The sequence below is a fragment of the Notolepis coatsorum genome (genome assembly GCF_963971535.1).
Source record: "Notolepis coatsorum genome assembly, chromosome: 5".
NCBI lineage: Eukaryota > Metazoa > Chordata > Actinopteri > Aulopiformes > Paralepididae > Notolepis > Notolepis coatsorum.
In genome coordinates, this window is record NC_140169.1 from 80,246,706 (window position 1) to 80,268,301 (window position 21,596).

General features: G+C 43.4%; 1 protein-coding gene across 1 annotated transcript in view; it reads left to right on the forward strand.

Moving 5' to 3' along the window:
* Positions 1 to 18,015, forward strand: part of fndc4a (fibronectin type III domain containing 4a) — a gene marked incomplete at its 3' end in the record, with an annotated part of 199,307 nt that extends 181,292 nt beyond the window's left edge. The window contains exons 5-6 of the mRNA XM_084314153.1: positions 13,553 to 13,692; positions 17,974 to 18,015. Coding sequence (XP_084170279.1) covers positions 13,553 to 13,692; positions 17,974 to 18,015 — 182 coding nt within the window. The remainder of the gene's footprint in view (positions 1 to 13,552; positions 13,693 to 17,973) is intronic.
* Between the last annotated feature and the right edge of the window lie 3,581 nt (positions 18,016 to 21,596).

Genomic DNA, 21,596 nt, shown 5'->3' on the forward strand with positions numbered 1-21,596 from the left:
CCGTCCATTTTGTGAACCGTCCCACCCCTAGTAGGTAGGTACTGGAGGTAGGTAGGTAGGTAGGTAGGTAGGTAGGTAGGTAGCAGGGGTGTAAAAAGTACCCAGAAATTATACTTAAGTGAAAGTATGGGTACTGTCTCAAAATCTGACTCAAGTAAAAGTCAAAGTATCTGGCTAAAAACACACTTGAGTAAAAGTAAAAAAAGTCCTACTTTTAAATGTACTTAAGTACTAAAAAGTAAAAGTAAATTTATTTTTTAAAGGGATAGACCAGGGGTCTCAAACTCATTCCATTGTGGGGCAAGTTTTCATTTTAACTTGCACCAGGTGAGTTAAGGTGAGCCAATTAGTGAAATCATCAGCTGGTGTTTAGGCAAGGCTGGAATGAAACCAAGCATACACTCTGCCCACAATGGAATGTGTTCTGCGATAGACAATGCTGAAATTAAAGAACAGAGGACACTTTTTTTGCATTACAATTATTTAATGCACTTCTCCATTGAAGGTAAACTAACATGGACGGCATTCACATCACAGCATGAATAATATCACAATATTAAAGACTGAATACTGTAGTATCCTGAATAATATGACAATATTAAAAACAGAATGGTGTATCCTGAATAATATCACAATATTAACCACAGCATACTGGATTATCCTGAATAATACCACAATATTAAAAGCAGAATACTGGAGTACCCTAAATAATATCACAATATTAAAGACAGAATACTGGAGTACCCTGAATAATATCACAATATTAACCACAGCATAATGCGGATCTGACTGTCTATTCTTCTGATAGCAGGTATTTAATCAAAGATCCCCGCTTTCTAGTCTTGCACAAGGACCCAATCAGCAAGGGTATGGGCGGGTTCATTTTCCATTGATGGGGATTTGATTGGCTGTTTACCTGCGGTCGCAGGATTAATAACGTTAACGTTAGTTCGGCCAGATAAACAATTAAAATATACTAATTAAAATGATTGGACCTGTGAGATTTGTACTTTGTACTTTGTAGGTCTGCATTTTAAATGTAAGGAGTAAAAAGTATGTTTTTCTTCTCTGAAATGTAATGGAGTAAAAGTACAAAGTATACAAACCTAATAATACTAGAGTAAAGTACAAATCCCCCAAAACAGTACTTAAGTATTGTAACAAAGTACAATTACTCAAGTACTTTACACCCCTGGTAGGTAGGTAGGTAGGTAGGTAGGTAGGTAGGTAGGTAGGTAGGTAGGTAAAATGGTTAAATTCATAATTTACCATCCCTCGCCATCTCTATTTGTCTATGGAGAAGTTCCCCTTCTTTGCAGGGCTATAACTTTTTAAATTGTATTGCTAAATTGACATTATTATGGTCCTATATCTATTGTTCAGGGTGTAGCTACGTTATACTTTTTCATTCACATATTCATACTAAAATATGGTCTAAAGTATAAGTATGTTTTTATCGTTTTCTGCAGCTTTCTTCAGAACTTGATTTATAGCCCCAAATGCATTATATTGATGATCAAATACAGTTTGGTAGCGATCGGTGCCAGATAAAAAATTTCAACTGGAGGTACTTCTAGAAGTTACTACGTATAATCTGATGTTGACCGGATGGGCGGGGGGTCGTTTATAATTCCGTGGGCAATGTTATATCATTCACCTAGTGTGGGTCATATGATCATCAGAGCAGTTTATATGGAACACGTTAGAAAATAACGCTGAAACTCACCGTGGCTTCTTCGCGCCGTTGGGGGATGAGCGTGGAACAGAATTTTTTCTATTATGGGATGGAGAAATACCGGATCCATTTCCAGGTTGTATAATAGTATATACGTCCAAATCATGTTGTTTATTGAGTTAGGGTGAGCGATCGATTATCCAGTGTGTCAAGATGGAGTCCCGGGAGCTATAGCGAGTGGTCGGACCGAATTTGGATGAGCACCAGTTTCCTGTTTCCGGTTTGCTGTTTGGGCGATCTGCCAATCGGCCACCAGATGGCGCTCTTGAACCGTTAGAGAGTTGAGAGGAGATCAGCAGTATATCTCAGGTCCCCGGAGGAGAAATATGATTTCGATCACAGATTTTTGAAATATTGATATCAAAGACGAGTTACGGCGTCTTCGGCATAATGAGCATGGCGGGGAAAGACGAGTTCCAGCGTTTTCGGCGATTAAAGTGTTAATAACAAATAATAATAATAATAATAATATTAATAATAATAATAATAATAATAATAATAATAATAATAATAATAATAATAATAATAATAATAATAATAATAATAATAATAATAATAATAATAATAATAATAATAATAATAATAATAATAAAAAATCTTACACCACAATAGGCATCCAATATTTGCATAACATTTTCAAACAATAAATCTTACTGAACTTATGAACACCTACAAATCACATCATCTTTCCTTTCTCTTCCCATCTTTTTTTTTCTCTTTTTTTTTTTCTTTTTTTTCAGAAACAATTCACATTCTCCGATCATCACAATACTTCATTTACTGTTTTTTTTTTTTCAAACAGTCTTTCACATATCCAATCTAACTGGAGGATGTGACACTCTGCCAGAGAAAGTCACATAGGGCACTTTGGTGTTATCAGAATGTCTGTCATTTCTAATGTCACTGCCACATCGAGCTGGCTGGCATGTGTGTGTGTCTGAGTTACCTTGTTCCACAGTCGGCTCAGGTACCTCAGGTGTTGTTGTCTGTGGAGCCGGTTGTTGAAGAGTGCACAGGTGAGCACGATTTCTTCTCAACTGTCCTTCGTCCGTCTGTACGCTGTATGACAGACCCTCCTCCGTCCGCTTTGGAGAGCCACACCTTTTGGCCACACTGCAGTGTAGGTAAGGGACGGGCTCCCTGACGCAGATTGTAGCGACGTCGTCGCTCTTTTGCCTGCATCTCCGACTCCCCGAAGTCCCTGAGGTTTGGCCCGCGAGGGAGTAGAGACTTTGGGAGTTGTGGTATGTTGGAGCGAATCTGTCTCCCCATGAGGAGCTGTGCAGGGGAATAACCGCTCTCCAGGGGCGTGGCGCGGTATACCAGCAGCGCCTTTGCCTTGTCGCCTCCCCCTTTCCACAGTCTTTTCACCGTAGCCACGGCCCGCTCAGCCTCTCCATTTGCCTGCGGATACCGTGGACTGCTGGTCACATGGGTGAAACCATACTCACTAGCAAAGTTCCGGAAGGGCAACCCACTGTATTGGGCCCGATTGTCCGAAACCAGGGTCTGTGGGGTCCCGTTACGGCTGAATACGTCTTTCAATGCAGCCACAACCGTCTCAGCTGAAGCTACCTTAAGATGGGCAACCTCCATGTAATGTGAGAAAAAATCCACAACCACCATATAAGTATTTTTCTCCCATAAGAACAAGTCTGTAGCGACCCGCTGCCAGGGCCTTTCTCGCACTGGTGTGGGGACTAAGGGCTCTCTGCGTTCTGCCCTGTGTTGTGAACATGTGCCACACAGTTCCGCCCTCACCGTCTCTCGCAGGGGCAAGGGACGTGGACTTGACAGGCCGTATGGGACAGCATCAGGCTCTAGCCCAATTTTGTAGGGCCCGTTTAGCTTCCCTAAGCCTGAGCATACTTTGGTGTATTGAACCTTGACATCACCTCGCTGGGCTGATACTGTGTGCAGCCGCTTTATGAGTCCAAGCGCCTCTATTGCAGGAAGGCCTAGGAGGGGCCTGGTTAGCTCTTCTACAACATAGATTAATTGTGCTGTTGTTCTCTTCCTAATGGTTAGTTCACCACTGAAGCAGCCTCTTGTATTTAACTTGTATTTCCCTGGTCCATACAGTACTTTTTGTGGTGGCTGTAGATGACCATGTTTTTCAACTGAGTGCATGCTACTTGGCACCGCTGTGACCTGGGCACCTGTATCCAGCTTGAATATGGCCTCCTGTCCATTCAGCTCTAACAGTTCCAGCCATTCATCTTCAGGTTCCTCTAGGTTTACTACATTCAGGAACGCAAAGTCCTCCTCTTCATCTTGAGAAGGCACATCTGGAGAAGCCCCTGTGTGTGCCAGTGTGATGTCATGGACCCGTTTCTCTGTTCTGCATGTCTTTGCAAAGTGTCCTATACACCCTACACACAGCATCACGGGCAGGGCATTCTCTCCACATATGTCTTCTAATATTTCCACATCTGCCACATCCAAGAGACTGTGTGTCAGTCCTGTACTGTTGTACCTTCTGCCATTCATATTTTTGTATGGCCTCTACATGTGCAGCTGCCTGCTGCTCAAGGCCAGATTAAGACTTCAGAGGCCCCTGGGCCAGATTCTTGTGGAGGCCCCCCCACACACACGTGCACGCACGCACAGTGGCGTCACTTTAAAAAATATATAGAATACCGTAATTCCTCTAATAGTAACCCCGGCTTGTATTTGTTTCAACTGTAGTGGATACCAGGCTTGTATTAGGAGGAGGCATGTATAAGAGAGAGGCCTATATTTCAAATTTTCGTATCTCTTTTATTTTTTTTACTGAATGAATGAATGAAAACTTTATTTAACAGATTGCAGAATGGGTACAATACAGTACGGCTCAATACACACAATTGTTAAGGCAGGGGATGCAGACCTGAGAAAGACGTTTGTCTTGTTTATATCAGGGTCCCCCATTTTCAATTCATATAGACATTTATGACATACACAACATACATGACATTTATGGCATAGGGACATATAGGTATTTAGTACTAGTACTAGTGTGTAGTGTGGAGGCCCCTAGTCGCGTTATTTCTAAACCTAGCCGCATTTCTGGCAAGACGCTCTCTGATTGGCCGATGCCTGTTTCTACACTGGTTAAGCTTAGGCACTCTTTCGAAGTTGGTTAAGGTTAGAGTTTGTCTTAGAGCATGGCGATAGAACGCCAGGTAGTTTGCAGGCTGTTTGACGAGGAAATGGGCAAAGACACAGCTCGTCACGCGATTGGGCAAACATGTCAGTGGCCAATCAGAGAGCGTCAGTCAGTGCCAATCATTCAGTGTCACAGTATGACATCGATCTCCAAAATAATAAGAAAAAAAAATTAAATGTGGGGTGACGAGGGGCCTCCAAAAATGTTTAAAATAAAAGTTAAAAAAAAATAAACAAATATTTGGGGTCTCTAGTGACGAGGGGCCTCCAAAAGAAAAGAAAATAAAAGTAAAAAAAATAATAATAATAATTTGGGGCCTCTAGTGACGAGGGGCCTCCTCTCGTTCCCTGCTGCGACACATATTTTTTTTTCTCTCGTCTCCTTATATTAAGTTATCCCACTTCTGACACCATGTTGTGTAAACCTCGTACTCTTTGGTTCACATATAATAACGAGACGGAGAGCGTGTGTTCACGTTGACTGTTTACTAGCTTCCCCACCAGGAAGTACTGTGCCACATATATACCTGTCCGTGTAGCAACACGAGCCAATACCTTACATGACAGTAGGTAGGCAGGCACTGGAGGTAGATAGGTGGGTAGGTAGGTAGGTAGGTAGATAGGTAGGTAAGTAGGTAGGTAGGTAGGTAGGTAGGTAGGTAGGTAGGTAGGTAGGTAGGTAGGTAGGTAGGTAGGTAGGTAGGTAGATAGGTAGGTAGATAGGTAGGTAGGTAGGTAGGTAGGTAGGTAGGTAGGTAGGTAGGTAGGTAAGTAGGTAAGTAGGTAAGTAGGTAGGTAGTTACTGGAGGTAGGCAGGTAGGTAGGTAGGTAGGTAGGTAGGTAGGTAGGTAGGTAGGTAGGTAGGTACTGGAGGTAGGTAGGTAGGTAGGTAGGTAGGTAGGTAGGTAGGTAGGTAGGTAGGTAGGTAGGTAGGTAGGTAGGTAGGTAGGTAAGTAAGTAAGTAAGTAAGTAAGTAAGTAAGTAAGTAAGTAAGTAAGTAAGTAAGTAAGTAAGTAAGTAAGTAAGTAAGTACGTACGTAAGTAAGTAAGTAAGTAAGTAAGTAAGTAAGTAAGTAAGTAAGTAAGTAAGTAAGTAAGTAAGTAAGTAAGTAAGTAAGTAAGTAAGTAAGTAAGTAAGTAAGTAAGTAAGTAAGTAAGTAAGTAAGTAAGTAAGTAAGTAAGTAAGTAAGTAAGTAAGTAAGTAAGTAAGTAAGTAGGTAGGTAGGTAGGTACTGGAGGTAGGTAGGTAGGTAGGTGGGCACTGGAGGTAGGTAGGTAGACACTGGAGGTAGGTAGGTAGGTAGGTAGGTAGGTAGGTAGGTAGGTAGGTAGGTAGGTAGGTAGGTAGGTAGGTAGGTAGATAGGTAGGTAGGTAGATAGTTAGGTAGGTAGATAGGTAGGTAGGTAGGTAGATAGGTAGATAGGTAGGTAGATAGGTAGGTAGGTAGGTAGGTGGGCACTGGAGGTAGGTAGGTAGATAGGTAGGTAGGTAGGTGGGCACTGGAGGTAGGTAGGTAGGTAGGTAGATAGGTAGGTAGATAGGTAGGTAGGTAGGTAGGCACTGGAGGTAGGTAGGTAGGTAGGTAGGTAGGTAAGTAAGTAAGTAGGTAGGTAGATAGGTAGTTAGGTAGGTAGGTAGGTAGGTAGGTAGGTAGGTAGGTAGGTAGGTAGGTAGGTAGGTAGGTAGGTAGGTAGGTAGGTAGGTAGGTAAGTAAGTAAGTAAGTAAGTAGGTAGGTAGGTAGGTAGGTAGGTAGGTAGGTAGGTAGGTAGGTAGGTAGGTACTGGAGGTAGGTAGGTAGGTGGGCACTGGAGGTAGGTAGGCACTGGAGGTAGGTAGGTAGGTAGGTAGGTAGGTAGGTAGGTAGGTAGGTAGGTAGGTAGGTAGGTAGGTAGGTAGGTAGGTACATAGGTAGGTAGGTAGGTAGGTAGGTACATAGGTAGGTAGGTAGGTAGGTAGGTAGGTAGATAGTTAGGTAGGTAGATAGGTAGGTAGGTAGGTAGATATGTAGATAGGTAGGTAGGTAGATAGGTAGGTAGATAGGTAGGTGGGCACTGGATGTAGGTAGGTAGGTAGGTAGGTAGATAGGTAGGTAGGTGGGCACTGGAGGTAGGTAGGTAGGCACTGGAGGTAGGTAGGTAGGTAGGTAGGTAGGTGGGCACTGGAGGTAGGTAGGTAGGTAGGTAGGTAGGTAGGTAGGTAGGTAGGTGGGCACTGGATGTAGGTAGGTAGGTAGGTAGGTAGGTAGGTAGGTAGGTAGGTAGGTAGGTAGGTAGGTAGATAGGTAGGTAGGTGGGCACTGGAGGTAGGTAGGTAGGTAGGCACTGGAGGTAGGTAGGTAGGTAGGTAGGTAGGTAGGTAGGTAGGTAGGTAGGTGGGCACTGGAGGTAGGTAGGTAGGTAGGTCGGTAGGTAGGTGGGCACTGGAGGTAGGTAGGTAGGTAGGTAGGTAGGTAGGTAGGTAGGTAGGTAGGTACTGTAGGTAAGTAGATACAGTATGTACTCACTGTATATATTCAAACCTTTATTCTCGAAAAGGACAATTGAGGTCACCCTCATTTTCAATGTCGTCGAGACATTTCAATGCATACATTTTTCTTTTACAATATAATAATACTAAATAATAATAACTATCTATATAAAGTAGCACCTTTCACATTGCATCTTTTGACAACGGACTCAAATTGGTCAAAGTGGTGAAACCTTTAGTATATTTGGCTCAAAACACATACAGTATGAGACTATTTTTAACATTCCCCAAATGAGCTTTTCCTATCCAGATGCTCTCTGCTCGAGTAATGAGTAATGCTCTCCGCTGGCCTGCCTGCTCGGATTAAGGAGTCACTGAGACACAATGGGAACTGGCAGACCTGACAGACTTTCACAAAAAGGGTTTCCCATTTTGGCTATGGCGTGGGGTAATACCAATCACGTTGGGGATGGAGAGAATGAGAGAAGAGTGGTAAAGGACGGTGGAAAAAGAGGGATAGAGATGGAGGGTGAAAAGTAGTGTAGAGGATAGAAAGAGGATAGAAGAGAAGAAAGAGAGTGGGTGGAGAGAAGGAGATGTTGGGCGATAGCACCGTAGAGTTGTGGTTCTCTGCCTTTTTGGCTTGTGACCCCTAAAAACAGTGGGATGTTTGCGACCCCCCACCCCCCCTACATAGTCAAGCATTGACAGAATGGTGAACTTTGATACTTTGAAACTTAAAAAGATGATGAAATCATTTTGCAACTCACTTGGAGGTCCCGACCCCCAGCTTGAGAACCTCTCGCTTAGAGGTTAGTGATGCAGTGCTTGTGACTGAAAGGGTTACTGGTTCAATTCCCTGGTTGGACCCGGAAAAATCTGAGTAGTGTCGCTCTCCCCTACCTCAACAGCTATCGTTGATGGTCCCCCTTGAGCAAGGCACTGGCCCCCCTAAACATTACCAACAGTAGAAGACTGGTTGTGAATGTGTGGGTGAAAAGGGCACTTCAGAAAAACCACAACCTCCCTCAATAGATGAATATTAAAAGACACAGAAAGATAGTTAGTCTAGTCAATTAATTCAACACAAAACATATGTAGGGTAGAGAGAGACACAGAGAGACACATTACATTAAACTGAAATAAATCTGTAAACAGCCACCTGGAGGGCTTGAAGTCTTGACATACGGTTTTCAGATGAGATACTTGTTAGTTAACATTCATACATGTCCCTCTCTGCTCCCGACGCGTGTTTCCTTGTCAGTTATAGCCATCGCTCTCATCCTGAGGTCATGTTTAGACGGAGAGAGTCAGAACAGACACAGCCAAAGTCGTCTTGCAGTCTCACTTTAAATTGTGCATTTAGACTAGTGTTTTGGGAGGGAATTCTGCGTGCAGACGAGTGTGAGAGTGAAGAGTGAGAGTGAACGCTGCAGTCAGTGGGAAGGAAGTAGAAATTTAAATCAATCAATTAATCAATCAATCAATCCGCGATTTTTCTTTTGTTCTAGATTGACTCAAGACCCATCAATTACATCATCCAACATTGTTTAAAGGACTAACACATTCCCCTTGACAGAATCGCTTCATATTTAGTCGTCATGGTGCTATCAACATATCCATTTGTTGTCCGCGATCTTGTTTTCTCCCGGAGTGAGCCGGGGAGTGATATGTGATTCGGTTGTGGGCGGGTCCTGAGCCCAGGACCGTGGATTGTTGCCAATAAAGACGTGTAAATGGCCAATCAGAATCGAGAAATTTGCATGCCGTTGTATAAAAAGTAATAATCATCTGTATCATTTGAAATTATGTCATGGTTATGGATATTGCTCAAAAGCTCTCATTACTAGGATCGTTATGTCAGTTCATGGAGAGAGGGATATTAATGAACATCATAACCGTAATGAAAGGAGTGAGCTAATTGACTGCATACCCATCAACTCTGAGGGCTGCAGATGGCACAGTCTTAAGTAGCATATAGAGAATGTATCATCATCAACCTCCCAGCTTCAATATAAAGGCACTAGGATCATTAACCCGTTGATGAGCTGAATGATGCCATCCACGTGGCATTTCAACGTGCCAGTGATGGGTCTGTGAGTGAAACACAAAGTGAAACAATCCCATAGAGACACATGAGATTCAATCAATCAATCAAATTGATTTATATAGCACATTTAGACATGACACTTGTCAACCAAAGTGCTTCACATAGCTAAGAACAAAGAAACGTATAGAATAAACAGAAAAAACAACACGTCAACAAGCAAGGCGAGGGTCAAAGTGAGTCAGGGAAGGCCAGGCAGTATAGGTGGGTTTTGAGTTTAGATTTAAAAGACTCGATGGAGGAGGCAGATTGAATGGACATGCGGATGCTGTTCCAGAGGTCAGGGGCTACGATCGCAAAAGCATGCCCCCCCCCCCCCCCCCCCCCCCCCCCCTAGACTTGAAATTATACCTACGGGTGGTTAAGAGACCCTTCTCAGCCGATCTGAGGGCCCTGACGTTGGTATAGGGTGAGAGAGAGAGAGCACTCGCTTATCTACACAATACAGCCAAAGTTCTCTCACTGCTACCACGACGCCAGAGGCAAGTTCAGAAGACTCAACCCGTCAATCGATCAACCAGCGCTGCTTCTTCTTCATTAGAATTGTCCGCATTACTGCCACAAACAGTGATCGGGATCTGTAACTTTCCAAAAACAAACCAAAGCCTCTAGAATCAAAATCAGAATCAGAATCAGAAAGGTCTTTATTTGCCAAGTAGTTTTCACATACAAGGAATTTGCTTTGGACATTATCGGTAAGACATTAGCGGACAGACATTAACAGACAGATAATACAATAAAGAGGTGGGATAAAATCAAATGAAATATGAGCCAAGTTAAGCACAATAGAATAATATAATTATGAAATAAAATATAGGCCAGGGCTGTACAACTGTAAATAAGAGGTTGAATAAAATGAGATGGGATATAAACTAAATTAAATATAGCACAATAGAATATAGTACAATTTTAAGTAAAAAATAAAATAGGAATAGGCTAGGGCTGTACAACTGATCAGATGTGGTCACTTATAAAAACGAATTAGAATGAGGTAACAATACAATACTCTAGGTGGCGGTATACACGGTAAACATCACAAAACAAACAGACTACTGCTTGACCTTACTCCTAGAACCCACCTCACCCCTGCCCACTTTGACAACCTAGGATGGCTTATAGTAGATGACAGAGTACAGCAACTTGCAATGGGCCTGGTCTACAAGATACACTACACGACTAAGGTACCCATGTACATGTCAAAATACTTCCCAAAGGTCAGTGAATACCACAATCACAACACCAGAGGGAGCTCCACAAATCATGTTAAACCCAGATTTGGCTCAAACAAGGGACTAAACACGTTTCGCAATTATGCCACATCAATGTGGAACGCCCTACCCACAGCTGTAAAGGAATGTGAATCACTACCCACTTTTAAAACAACTCTCAAGGAGCACCTACGGGAGACTGCAATTCGAAACTGGCCCCTGTAAATGTCCTAACCCAACCCCCTCCAATGTACAGTAAATGTCCTAACCCAATAATACACAAGACCCTCTTCTTGGGACCAAGTAAGGTTTCGTCGATAATCCAATGTACAGTTACCCCCCCACCCCGCCTACCCCCCCCCCACCCCAACCACCTCCAATGTACAGTTTATTTGCCAAATGTATATACTCTCTTTTTGTATCACAAACAGTACTGTATTTGTAAATCTGGTATGTCATAAATGTCTGTATGTCATGTATGTGACGTCATATATGTTATGATGAATTGAAAATGGGGGACCCTGATGTAAACAAGACGAAAGTCTTTCTCTGGTCTGCATCCCCTTAACAATTGTGTGTATTGAGCTGTACTGTATTTGTGAGGGCTGTGGGTGTGTGTGTGGGTCATGAGCAGATAATAGGGACTCTTAAAGTTATACGTGAAACGAATAACCACAAAACTGCTTACGCTGACGTTTTAGGAGAAGGGGAAAAATAAACAACACAAAACAACCTTTACAGGTGAAAGCCTCAAAGTGAGTATTTAAGAAAATAAGTTAAAAAAAAAACAGGACGACACTCATTAAAAAGGTATTGTAGAAAGAATAAATAAGCCACAAAGGCAACTCCTAAAAACAGAGTTTATATTGAAAACATAAAACAATAAACCTCTGTGGTAATATTGAGTTGAATTTCATAAACAGCCTTGTATACTGTTTAGCAGAAGTGGTGGCAGGGATAGTTGAATAGACAAAGGTCACCCCCACTAGGTGATCAGATTAGTACTGTATGGTAAATAAGGCCCAAAGGGTCAAAGCGATCATGTCACACCCCCCCTCGTGAGACAAGCCAGGTCCCTTCATCTCAGCAAAAGATCACACGGACGTGGGCCACCGATGGGCCCCTTCTGTCCCATCACGTCCCCACAACCCCAAGGGGGGGGGGCTGCCAGCGCCCACAAGGACACCCCCCACAAGAGATCAACCCCCACAAGAAGACGCTGGATTGGACCAGCCATATGTATTATTGGCTAGAAATGATAGGATATAAGGGCCTACATAGGGTTATTCTGGAGCTCTCAGGCCGGACCCAACCGGGGGTCTGGGGGCTCCCCCACCGCTTCGAAACCACCCAGAAACTACTGTGAGCTGATGCATTTTACGTGAGTAAATCATGGGAAAACCAATGGTTGTTCATAGATTAGAGTAATGTTGTACAGATCCCTGATCTGTAAACCAGATTTACTCATGTATAATGTGTACAGTAAACCATGTATGTTCAAATTATGTTAACCAAGTGACTGTTTGATGTGCAGTATTTAGGTTTGAGATGCAAACCTGATTGTGATATTTCTGTACAACAGACAGCTGTTAATATTCTCTGATCATCTGTTGTATGTAGAAGTCAACCTTCTATTCACCTTGGACTCCTGGCTCTGATCAAATAAATCAGCTGAGTTGAACTACAATTCTGGTTTGTCTGGCGTACACGTTTTATTCTTCATCTGCATTAAGCCAGATGAGGAGACCAACCATTCTATCAAGTATGAATCTTTCCTCCTCCGTCCAGATAATCAATCTCATTGTATTGTACTACAATAACCTCAAATTATTGTAGAAAGTCTGTGGGAATTTACTACACCTCCACCAAGGGAGTTTATGTCCAAAGGACAGTTCCAAAAGAACAAAAGAAAACACTACCATAAAGGACTCAGCCTCTATAAAGTAAAGTGTAAACTAAGTGTAAACTAAGTGTAAAACAAGATGGCTACAAAAGAAGGCTAAATGCTGAATAGGGCAGCACTACACTTAAATATAAGAAGCCTGACCAAACGTATAGCCAGCACAAGGAAATGAATTAGCAGTTGACACTGCGAGATCCAAACATAAATAGACTCAACATGGCCATAGGCACAGCTGCACTGATCAGGTGCAATCAAGCCCACACACCTGCCAACCCATGAGGCAATTAACCACAGGGACCAGGGATTGACGCGTGATTTTTTTCCGTAGCCGCATTTCTCTGAGACGCTCTCTGATTGGCACTGACTGACGCTCTCTGATTGGCCACTGACACGTTTGCCCAATCGTGTGATGAGCTGTGTCTTTGCCCATTTCCACGTCAAACAGCCTGCAAACTACCTGCCGTTCTATCGCCACTCTCTAAGACAAACTCTAATCATAACCAACTTCGAAAGAGTGCCTAAGCTTAACCAGTGTAGCAACAGGCGTCAGCCAATCAGAGAGCGTCTCTGAGAAATGCGGCTACAGAAACAAATCACTCGGGATTGACAGCTATCCCTCACAGAGAGGTGAAATAAAGCAAAAATAGACAGCTGTCCCTCACAGAAAGGTGAAATAAGGCTAAAATCATGACAGTATTGTACCCATTCTGCAATCTGTTAATATAATGTTCAATCAATCAATCAACCACGTGAGTGCTCACTCTATGTATCTCCATGATGCATCTCACTCACTGTGTGTGTGTGTGTGTGTGTGTGTGTGTGTGTGTGTGTGTGTGTGTGTGTGTGTGTGTGTGTGTGTGTGTGTGTGTGTGTGTGTGTGTGTGTGTGTGTGTGTGCGTGCGTGCGTGCGTGCGTGCGTGCGTGCGTGCGTGCGTGCGTGTGCGCGCGTGTGTGTGTCGGTCTGTATCCACGTCTCCACGGCAGCCGTCATCGCCCTGTTCTGCAGGCAGTATGACATCATCAAGGACAACGACAACTTCACCAGCCACAGCAAGGAGAAGGCCAAGCCGCTGTCGGAGAGGAGCACACCAGAGCACCACGGTGGGGGTCCGGTGAGGAGCAAGGTGAGTTTGGGGGTCTAATCACCTTCCCGTTTACATTTAGTCATTTAGCCGACGCCTTTATCCAAAGCCACTTACAAATTGTGAACAACAAGTCAGCAGGAGGGGTCCATCTCTGGGAGCTAAGGGTCAGACTTGAGTGCTACACCCTGAGTGCATAGTGGTGTAGACATTAGCATGGTAGGTAGTAGTATATGGATAGTAGCATAGTACATAGTATAAAGTTGAAGATGGCGCGACTGAAGTCATTCGCCGTCTGGCTAGCTCCGCAGCGAGTGTGCGTTATTGTGTTTATTTTGAATACCTTTTTTTTTATCAAAACAACACTGGCATGGACGTCATACGACCCCCAGTCACTTATGGACATAAACTCTGGACTGAAAGAGGAGTTTAACGACACTTTAGACCAGGATTGGCCAACAGAGATATGCCAAACAAAATGGCAGAGCGTTTCCAAGGAGACCGAAACGTAAACGCAGGGGAAAGAGAGGAGGCATATGGAACAGACTAAGCAATGCCGCTTACCGTCCACCTCTGCCAAGCATTCTTATTGCCAATGTCCAGTCGCTGGAGAACAAGATGGATGACCTCAGGGCGAGGATCAGATTCCAACGGGACGTGAGAGACTGCAACATCCTTCTCTGTTTTCCGTGCGGACAGAATGGAGGAGTCTGGAAAATCCAAAGGCGGTGGGGTCTAATTATTTCAGCTGAGTAACAATGCTCATCAAACAGTGCTGAAACTTTGGTTTGGTTTGAGTGCATAGTAGTAGTAAATACATATTAGTATAGTTGGAGAAGTGCCTGGTAGGACAGTAACTAAGAAGGATAGTGTTTTTTTCTTTTCTTTTTTTTTCATTTCAGATATTGATTGAAGAAGCGAGTTTTTAGTCGACAGTGAAAGATTGGTCAGGTTTCGGCTGTCCTAACTGTGGTGGGAAGTTCATTCCACCATTGTGGAGCGAGGACCTAGAATAGGTTTAGTTTCTAGTTTCTAGTTTCTTTAATAGTTGTCATACAGAAGTACAGAATACTTTTATACAAAATGCTTCTTACTGTTTCGCTCCAGAGACTGTGTTAGACAAGATAGTATGAAATAAAATAGTATAGCATGTAAAATAGAAGTAAAAATAGGTCACAGTGTTCAGTATAGACATATGTACAATGTTCGATGCAGAATAGAAGTAACTGAGTTACCATACAATATACAATATACTATGCAATGTACTAATATACAATACTATATAGTGCAGAGCAGAAATGGGATGAGGTACAATTTAGGTACAATTTACAGTAAGGTGTGCGAGTTGTAGTGCAAATCCTTTACCAATAAATATAAAGTGTAAAGTGTGTTTAGGTGTTCTAAAGTGTGTAAAGTGGGTGCTGCAGTGAGTTGCCCGTTTAAAGTGAGTGTGTGCGTGTGGATGTGTGTGCTGTGTTCATTTGATGGTTGCTGCATAGTGTTTATTGTTTGTTGAGCAGCCTGATGGCCTGGGGATAGAAGCTCCTTCTGAGTCTTTCTGTGCTCGCCTTAAGACTCCGGTATCGCTTGCCTGACCGCAGCAGTTCAAAGAGGCAGTTGTTCGGGTGGCTGGAGTCCTTGATGATTCTCTTAGCCTTCCCCCTGCACCGCTTGTTGTAAATGTTCTGGAGGGTGGGAAGCCCCCCTCCAATTGTGCGTTCGGCTGAACATGTCACTCTTTGTAGTCTGCTACGGTCTTGTGCAGTGCTATTCCCAAACCAGGAGGTGATGTTGCCAGTCAGGATGCTCTCGATTGTACATGAGTAGAAGTTCCTAAGGATCTTCTGACTGACTTGGAACTTCCTTAGGCGCCTGAGGAAGTAGAGGCGTTGTCGTGCCTTCTTCACAACACTGTCAATGTGTGTGGTCCATGTCAAGTCCTCGGATATGTGGGCTCCGAGGTACTTGAAACTGTTCACTCTCTCAACCGGTGCCCCGTCGATGCTGAGGGGGCTGTAGTCCTTGACCCCCGACCTCCTGAAGTCCACAATCATCTCTTTTGTTTTGCTGACGTTCAGGGAGAGGCAGTTCTCCTGACACCACTGTGACAGATTCTCTATCTCTTCCAGGTAGGCCCTCTCGTCGTTGGCAGAGATCAGGCCCACCACTACTGTGTCATCAGCAAAATAGGCGGCTTCTATTTGATGACCCTCCCGGAGCTCGGATAGGAGTAGGTCTGAGGCAGGAGGTAGAGCGGAGGGGTCTTGAGGGTGTGTAGTTAGAGACCATTGACCGGAGGTAGGCAGGAGCCGTTCCCTTCGCCACGCGATATGCCAGGTCGAGGGCTTGAAGCGGATTTGTGCAGCAATGGGGAGCCAGTGCAGGTCCCTGAGAAGTGGGGTGACATGGGCTGACTTTGGTAGGTTGGAGATCAAACGGGGGCTACGTTCTGGATGAGTTGAAGAGGCTTGGTGGAGGTGGTCGGCAGGAGCGGATTTATGATTGTAGAAGATCCGGGGCTTAGCCCAGATAGGTGCCCGCGTGAGCGGGCCCGGATTTTTTTTACTTCAACACCACAACCTTTAACTTATACCACCACCTTAAAGCAGACAAAAGGCACTAGAGAACACTTAAATTCACACCCTTTAATTAATGAAGCAAACTATAATAATTTATTATAATAATAATAATAATAATAATAATAATAATAATAATAATAATAATAATAATAATAATAATAATAATAATAATAATAATAATAATAATAATAATAATAATAATAATAATAATAATAATAATAATAATAATAATTAATAATAATAATAATAATACACTGTGTTTGTATAGCACCTTTCATACAAGAATTGCAGCTCAAAGTGCTTCACAGCAGTACAAAAAGACTCATAAAATGAGCACAACATTGGCAGATCAAGAGCAATGCATAAAGTGCAGACATAAAGCATAAAATAGATAGCAGTAAAATAGACAAAGTCAAGGTAAGACATAGAACATTAAATCACATCGTTTTTCATATTAGGATCTAAGATCTAGGGTTAACTCGCCGAACGTTGAGCGCCAGGACCCCCGAAAACCAGAGTATAGTCGGGTTTTCATCGTTGTTTCTTTTATTTGATATTTCCATTCATAAAGACATGCCGGCAGCCTGTGTTATCACTCGGGATGGGTCTGAGATCTCAAAAGTCCAATACCGCCGCCTAACACCTTACGGCCGCTATTGCACTCCATTTGAAACGATGTGGCTTGGAAAATGACACCAGACCACCCTGAACCGTACTTTAGCTATCTTTTTTAAGGTGGAAGAATTATGTTTTTGTCAACTTGTTGATTGTGATTTAAAGCTTAGGTCTGAGTCTACCATAACACCAAGACTTAACTGACTCAAATACAGTTAGCAGCTGGATAGACTACAGATGGAAATTAGCTTCTGCTAAATCTGGTGCAAACATATTTTCATGTAACAATGATTAATTGTCACACAAAACATTTTTTTTATTTAAATTATTATTATTATTTTTTTAAATAGATTCAGGGCTTTTCAGAAAACATTCGGGGCTTGAACCCAAGTAGCCACCCCCTAGCCCCGACCTGGTGGTCGGTAACCCAGCGAGCAGTGCACTAATTAAGGAGACAAGGCCAACCGTGATCAAATAGCTGTGGTCAGATTGTGTCTAAGACTCATGTCATGAGATATTACCTTTTCTTAAAATGTAAACAGTTTACATTGTTTGAATATGTAATATACATACTGTCTGTAGGTGTAGGGTTAGGGGGGTTGCAGGGGACATGTCCTCCTCAATATTGAGAAGAGTTAAATTAGTCCCGCTCAAAAATATAGCTAATATGAAAGACAACCCCCTCCCCAGAGTAAAAAGCATGTATATATCCTTCTTACATGTAACTATAATTAACCAACTATTTCAGACACCCCTACACAGGACCATACCATCTCAACATTTCCACCATAAATCATGCGGAAAAGCCACATATTGGTGTAGAAAAGTACACCAGAATGCAGGAAATTAAGTGTTTGATGCTCAACGTTTCCTGGGGGAAGACCCACAGACCCCCCTGCTTAAAGGCCCTTGGTAATATGTACTTATTTGTAACACGTACACATTGTACATTGCAGATACGTAAATGTATTACTCTAATGTATTTTCCTGTGGTCAATTAGTACTTTATTTAAATTTTTTAACAGACTGTACTTTTTCACAAGGGCTCTTTTACGGTATCTTGAAATTATAACTAAAAAGAAGAAGGTGTAATTAAAATAAATAACGTATCGTTTCATTTCTTTTGCAGTTTCATCCGTCTGTGCCGTCCGTCAACATCATCGAGCTTTGAGGGGCAAGAAGCGGACGTCGGTTCTATCCTTCCTTCCTCCTGTTCTATCATTCTCTTACCTTTCTCCCTGATGAGAGAAGCAACCGTGGGCTGAGACCAGACCAGCCATTAGCCATGAGACCAGACCAGCCATTAGCCATGAGACCAGACCAGCCATTAGCCATGAGACCAGACCAGCCATTAGCCATGAGACCAGACCAGCCATTAGCCATGAGACCAGACCAGCCATTAGCCATGAGACCAGACCAGCCATTAGCCATGAGACCAGACCAGCCATTAGCCATGAGACCAGACCAGCCATTAGCCATGAGACCAGACCAGCCATTAGCCATGAGACCAGACCAGCCATTAGCCAGGCGCCCATCGCCGATGCAGGTCGGCCAAGTCAATCTAGCAAAAGACATTCATTAAACATGAATGGTAACAGAAAGTCACCACACACACACACACACACACACACACACACACACACACACACACACACACACACATAGACGCCTGCGTAATGGAGCATTCGGAGCATCTGCTCTCCCACTATTGAACTTGGGGGAGCAAAGGTATGCTCTTGCTCCACCACTTTTTGATCATATGAAAAATATGATATATCCCCCCCCAATATATAAATGTAACCATAACTACGTAATTTCAATCAAATTAATAATACGCAATGACGCTTAATAGCAAGTTTTTAAGTTTCCAAAGATTGTGACCCCCCCGTGCCCCCCCATATGGTTTGATCCAGTGCCTCTCCCACCCCCAGCAGAGCAGACAGTGGCGCACGGCGCTGGCGCTGCAGGTAGGCTGAGTGTAAATATCAAAGGCCACCAAGTGTGTCATTTGGTGGCAGGCAGGATTTTCCAGTAAGTTGTTTATTATTTATTATTTATGTTAGACATGTCTTTACTATTGAGTATTACCTTTAAAGTTGAACTCATTACTCATTACCAAGTAAATTGTTCTTTTTAAAAAATGATTTATATTGGCGGCTGGGTGGCGCAGCGGACATTGCGCTCGTCACCAATGCAAGAGACACCGGTCTCGAATCCAGCTGTCAGCGTTGCCTCCGGCTTGGGGCGGCCGTCATACTGACTCAATTGGCAGAGTCAGCGGGAGGGAAGTCGATGGGTGGTAATCTGGACGTTGTGGACAGCGACTCCTACAGGTCGGTTGGGGACGCCTGCACAGCAAAGACAGCTGGCAGGGGCAGTGTGAGCCTCCCACACGTTACACCTCGCCAATGAGAGTCCGTGCTGGCAGGTGAAAAGAAGTGGCTGGCTGCCTCCACATGTATCGGAGGGGACATGTGATGGGCTTCTACCCTCCCTACGACCGGCCAGTGGGGGGCACATGCGGGCAATGATCAGGGGAGGGGAGGGAGAATTGGCACGAGAGGAAATTGGGATGGGAGAAAAATCACAGAAAAAGGGGGAGAAAAAGTAGGTAAAAAAAAAGAAAAAAATTATATTACAAGGGTTTGTGATTACTGTATGTCTGCTTACTAGGGCTCATGACATGGTAAATAAAGCCTGTGAAAATAACCCATATATTTCCATTGTATTCCCATTAATTCCCATATATTTCCGTAAATTCCCATAGAAAGTTTCCACCTTTGAATATTCCAGAATATTTTGCAATCCTACTGAGGGTATTTGAGTATTGTGTCTCGGAATTGGCATATAAATGCTACTTCCTGTTGACAATGGCCGGGGTAAGGTTAACCCACCTCCCCTGTATGGGAGACCAAACATCTAGCGGTCAGCCAGAGGGGAAGGGAGATCTTCAGACGAGGCTACTTTGCTACATAAGATCATATCACGACCACCATGACAAACCTGAATGATAGCAGGGATAGATGCTTATGAGCTGGGATATGGAGGCAGCAGTGCCATTGGTTATAAAATTATTGTAAATAAAAGGCTCTGATTTTATGGTCTGTGTACATTTTGTTTCCATGGTAATATGTATCATTCATATTAATTTATGTATACATGGATAGTGTTTTTTTTCCCTGACCTTAACCAAAATATTATCTTGCATGTAAAAACACTCATTGTTTCAAATGATTTTGATGTTGAAAATGTTTCGACCCCTTCATACCAGCTACTGAAGACTTTGGTTGAACTCACTCCTCTGGATGAAATACTACTGTATTATGCTCTCTCTAATTTAAGAGCTAGTTTTTATATATAGTTTGATCAGGGAGAATGTTTATCTCGGGTAAGTACTGTATAGAACACATGGGTTTAAAGGCCCACTCTGTAAGCAGAAACGTAAACAATTGGGTACAGGTATATAAAATGCACCCTTTATATAGTACCACCAACAGAAACACCAAATAGGAACGGAGGCATGTTTCCATTTTATAGTTGACTGACTAAAGCTTGTGATAAAAGGAACACGACAAAAGGCAAACATAATAATGTAATACATTTGCTTTACTGTAAAAACTGCAGGTAACAGACTTATATTCTAATTTATAATAGGTGCCAAAGAGCCTATTTAACATCTACAGATGAAATGCTTGAACAAATATACCACCACATGTTCAGTACATGGTAACAACGAAACATATACAGTATACTGTATATTTATAGCCTGACACGTCAGACCCATGGAACGTACGCAAGCTAGCTCCATAGGGTCTGAAAGCACCAAGCTAGCTCCATAGGGTCTGAAAGCACCAAGCTAGCTCCATAGGGTCTGAAAGCACCACGCTAGCTCCATAGGGTCTGAAAGCACCACGCTAGCTCCATAGGGTCTGAAAGCACCAAGCTAGCTCCATAGGGTCTGAAAGCACCAAGCTAGCTCCATAGGGTCTGAAAGCACCACGCTAGCTCCATAGGGTCTGAAAGCACCACGCTAGCTCCATAGGGTCTGAAAGCACCAAGCTATCTCCATAGGGTCTGAAAGCACCAAGCTAGCTCCATAGGGTCTGAAAGCACCAAGCTAGCTCCATAGGGTCTGAAAGCACCACACTAGCTCCATAGAGTCTGAAAGCACCAAGCTAGCTCCATAGGGTCTGAAAGCACCAAGCTAGCTCCATAGGGTCTGAAAGCACCAAGCTAGCTCCATAGGGTCTGAAAGCACCAAGCTAGCTCCATAGGGTCTGAAAGCACCACACTAGCTCCATAGGGTCTGAAAGCACCAAGCTAGCTCCATAGGGTCTGAAAGCACCAAGCTAGCTCCATAGGGTCTGAAAGCACCAAGCTAGCCTCATAGGGTCTGAAAGCACCAAGCTAGCTCCATAGGGTCTGAAAGCACCAAGCTAGCTCCATAGGGTCTGAAAGCACCACGCTAGCTCCATAGAGTCTGAAAGCACCAAGCTAGCTCCATAGGGTCTGAAAGCACCAAGCTAGCCTCATAGGGTCTGAAAGCACCAAGCTAGCTCCATAGGGTCTGAAAGCACCAAGCTAGCTCCATAGGGTCTGAAAGCACCACACTAGCTCCATAGGGTCTGAAAGCACCACACTAGCTCCATAGGGTCTGAAAGCACCGAGCTAGCTCCATAGGGTCTGAAAGCACCACACTAGCTCCATAGGGTCTGAAAGCACCACGCTAGCTCCATAGGGTCTGAAAGCACC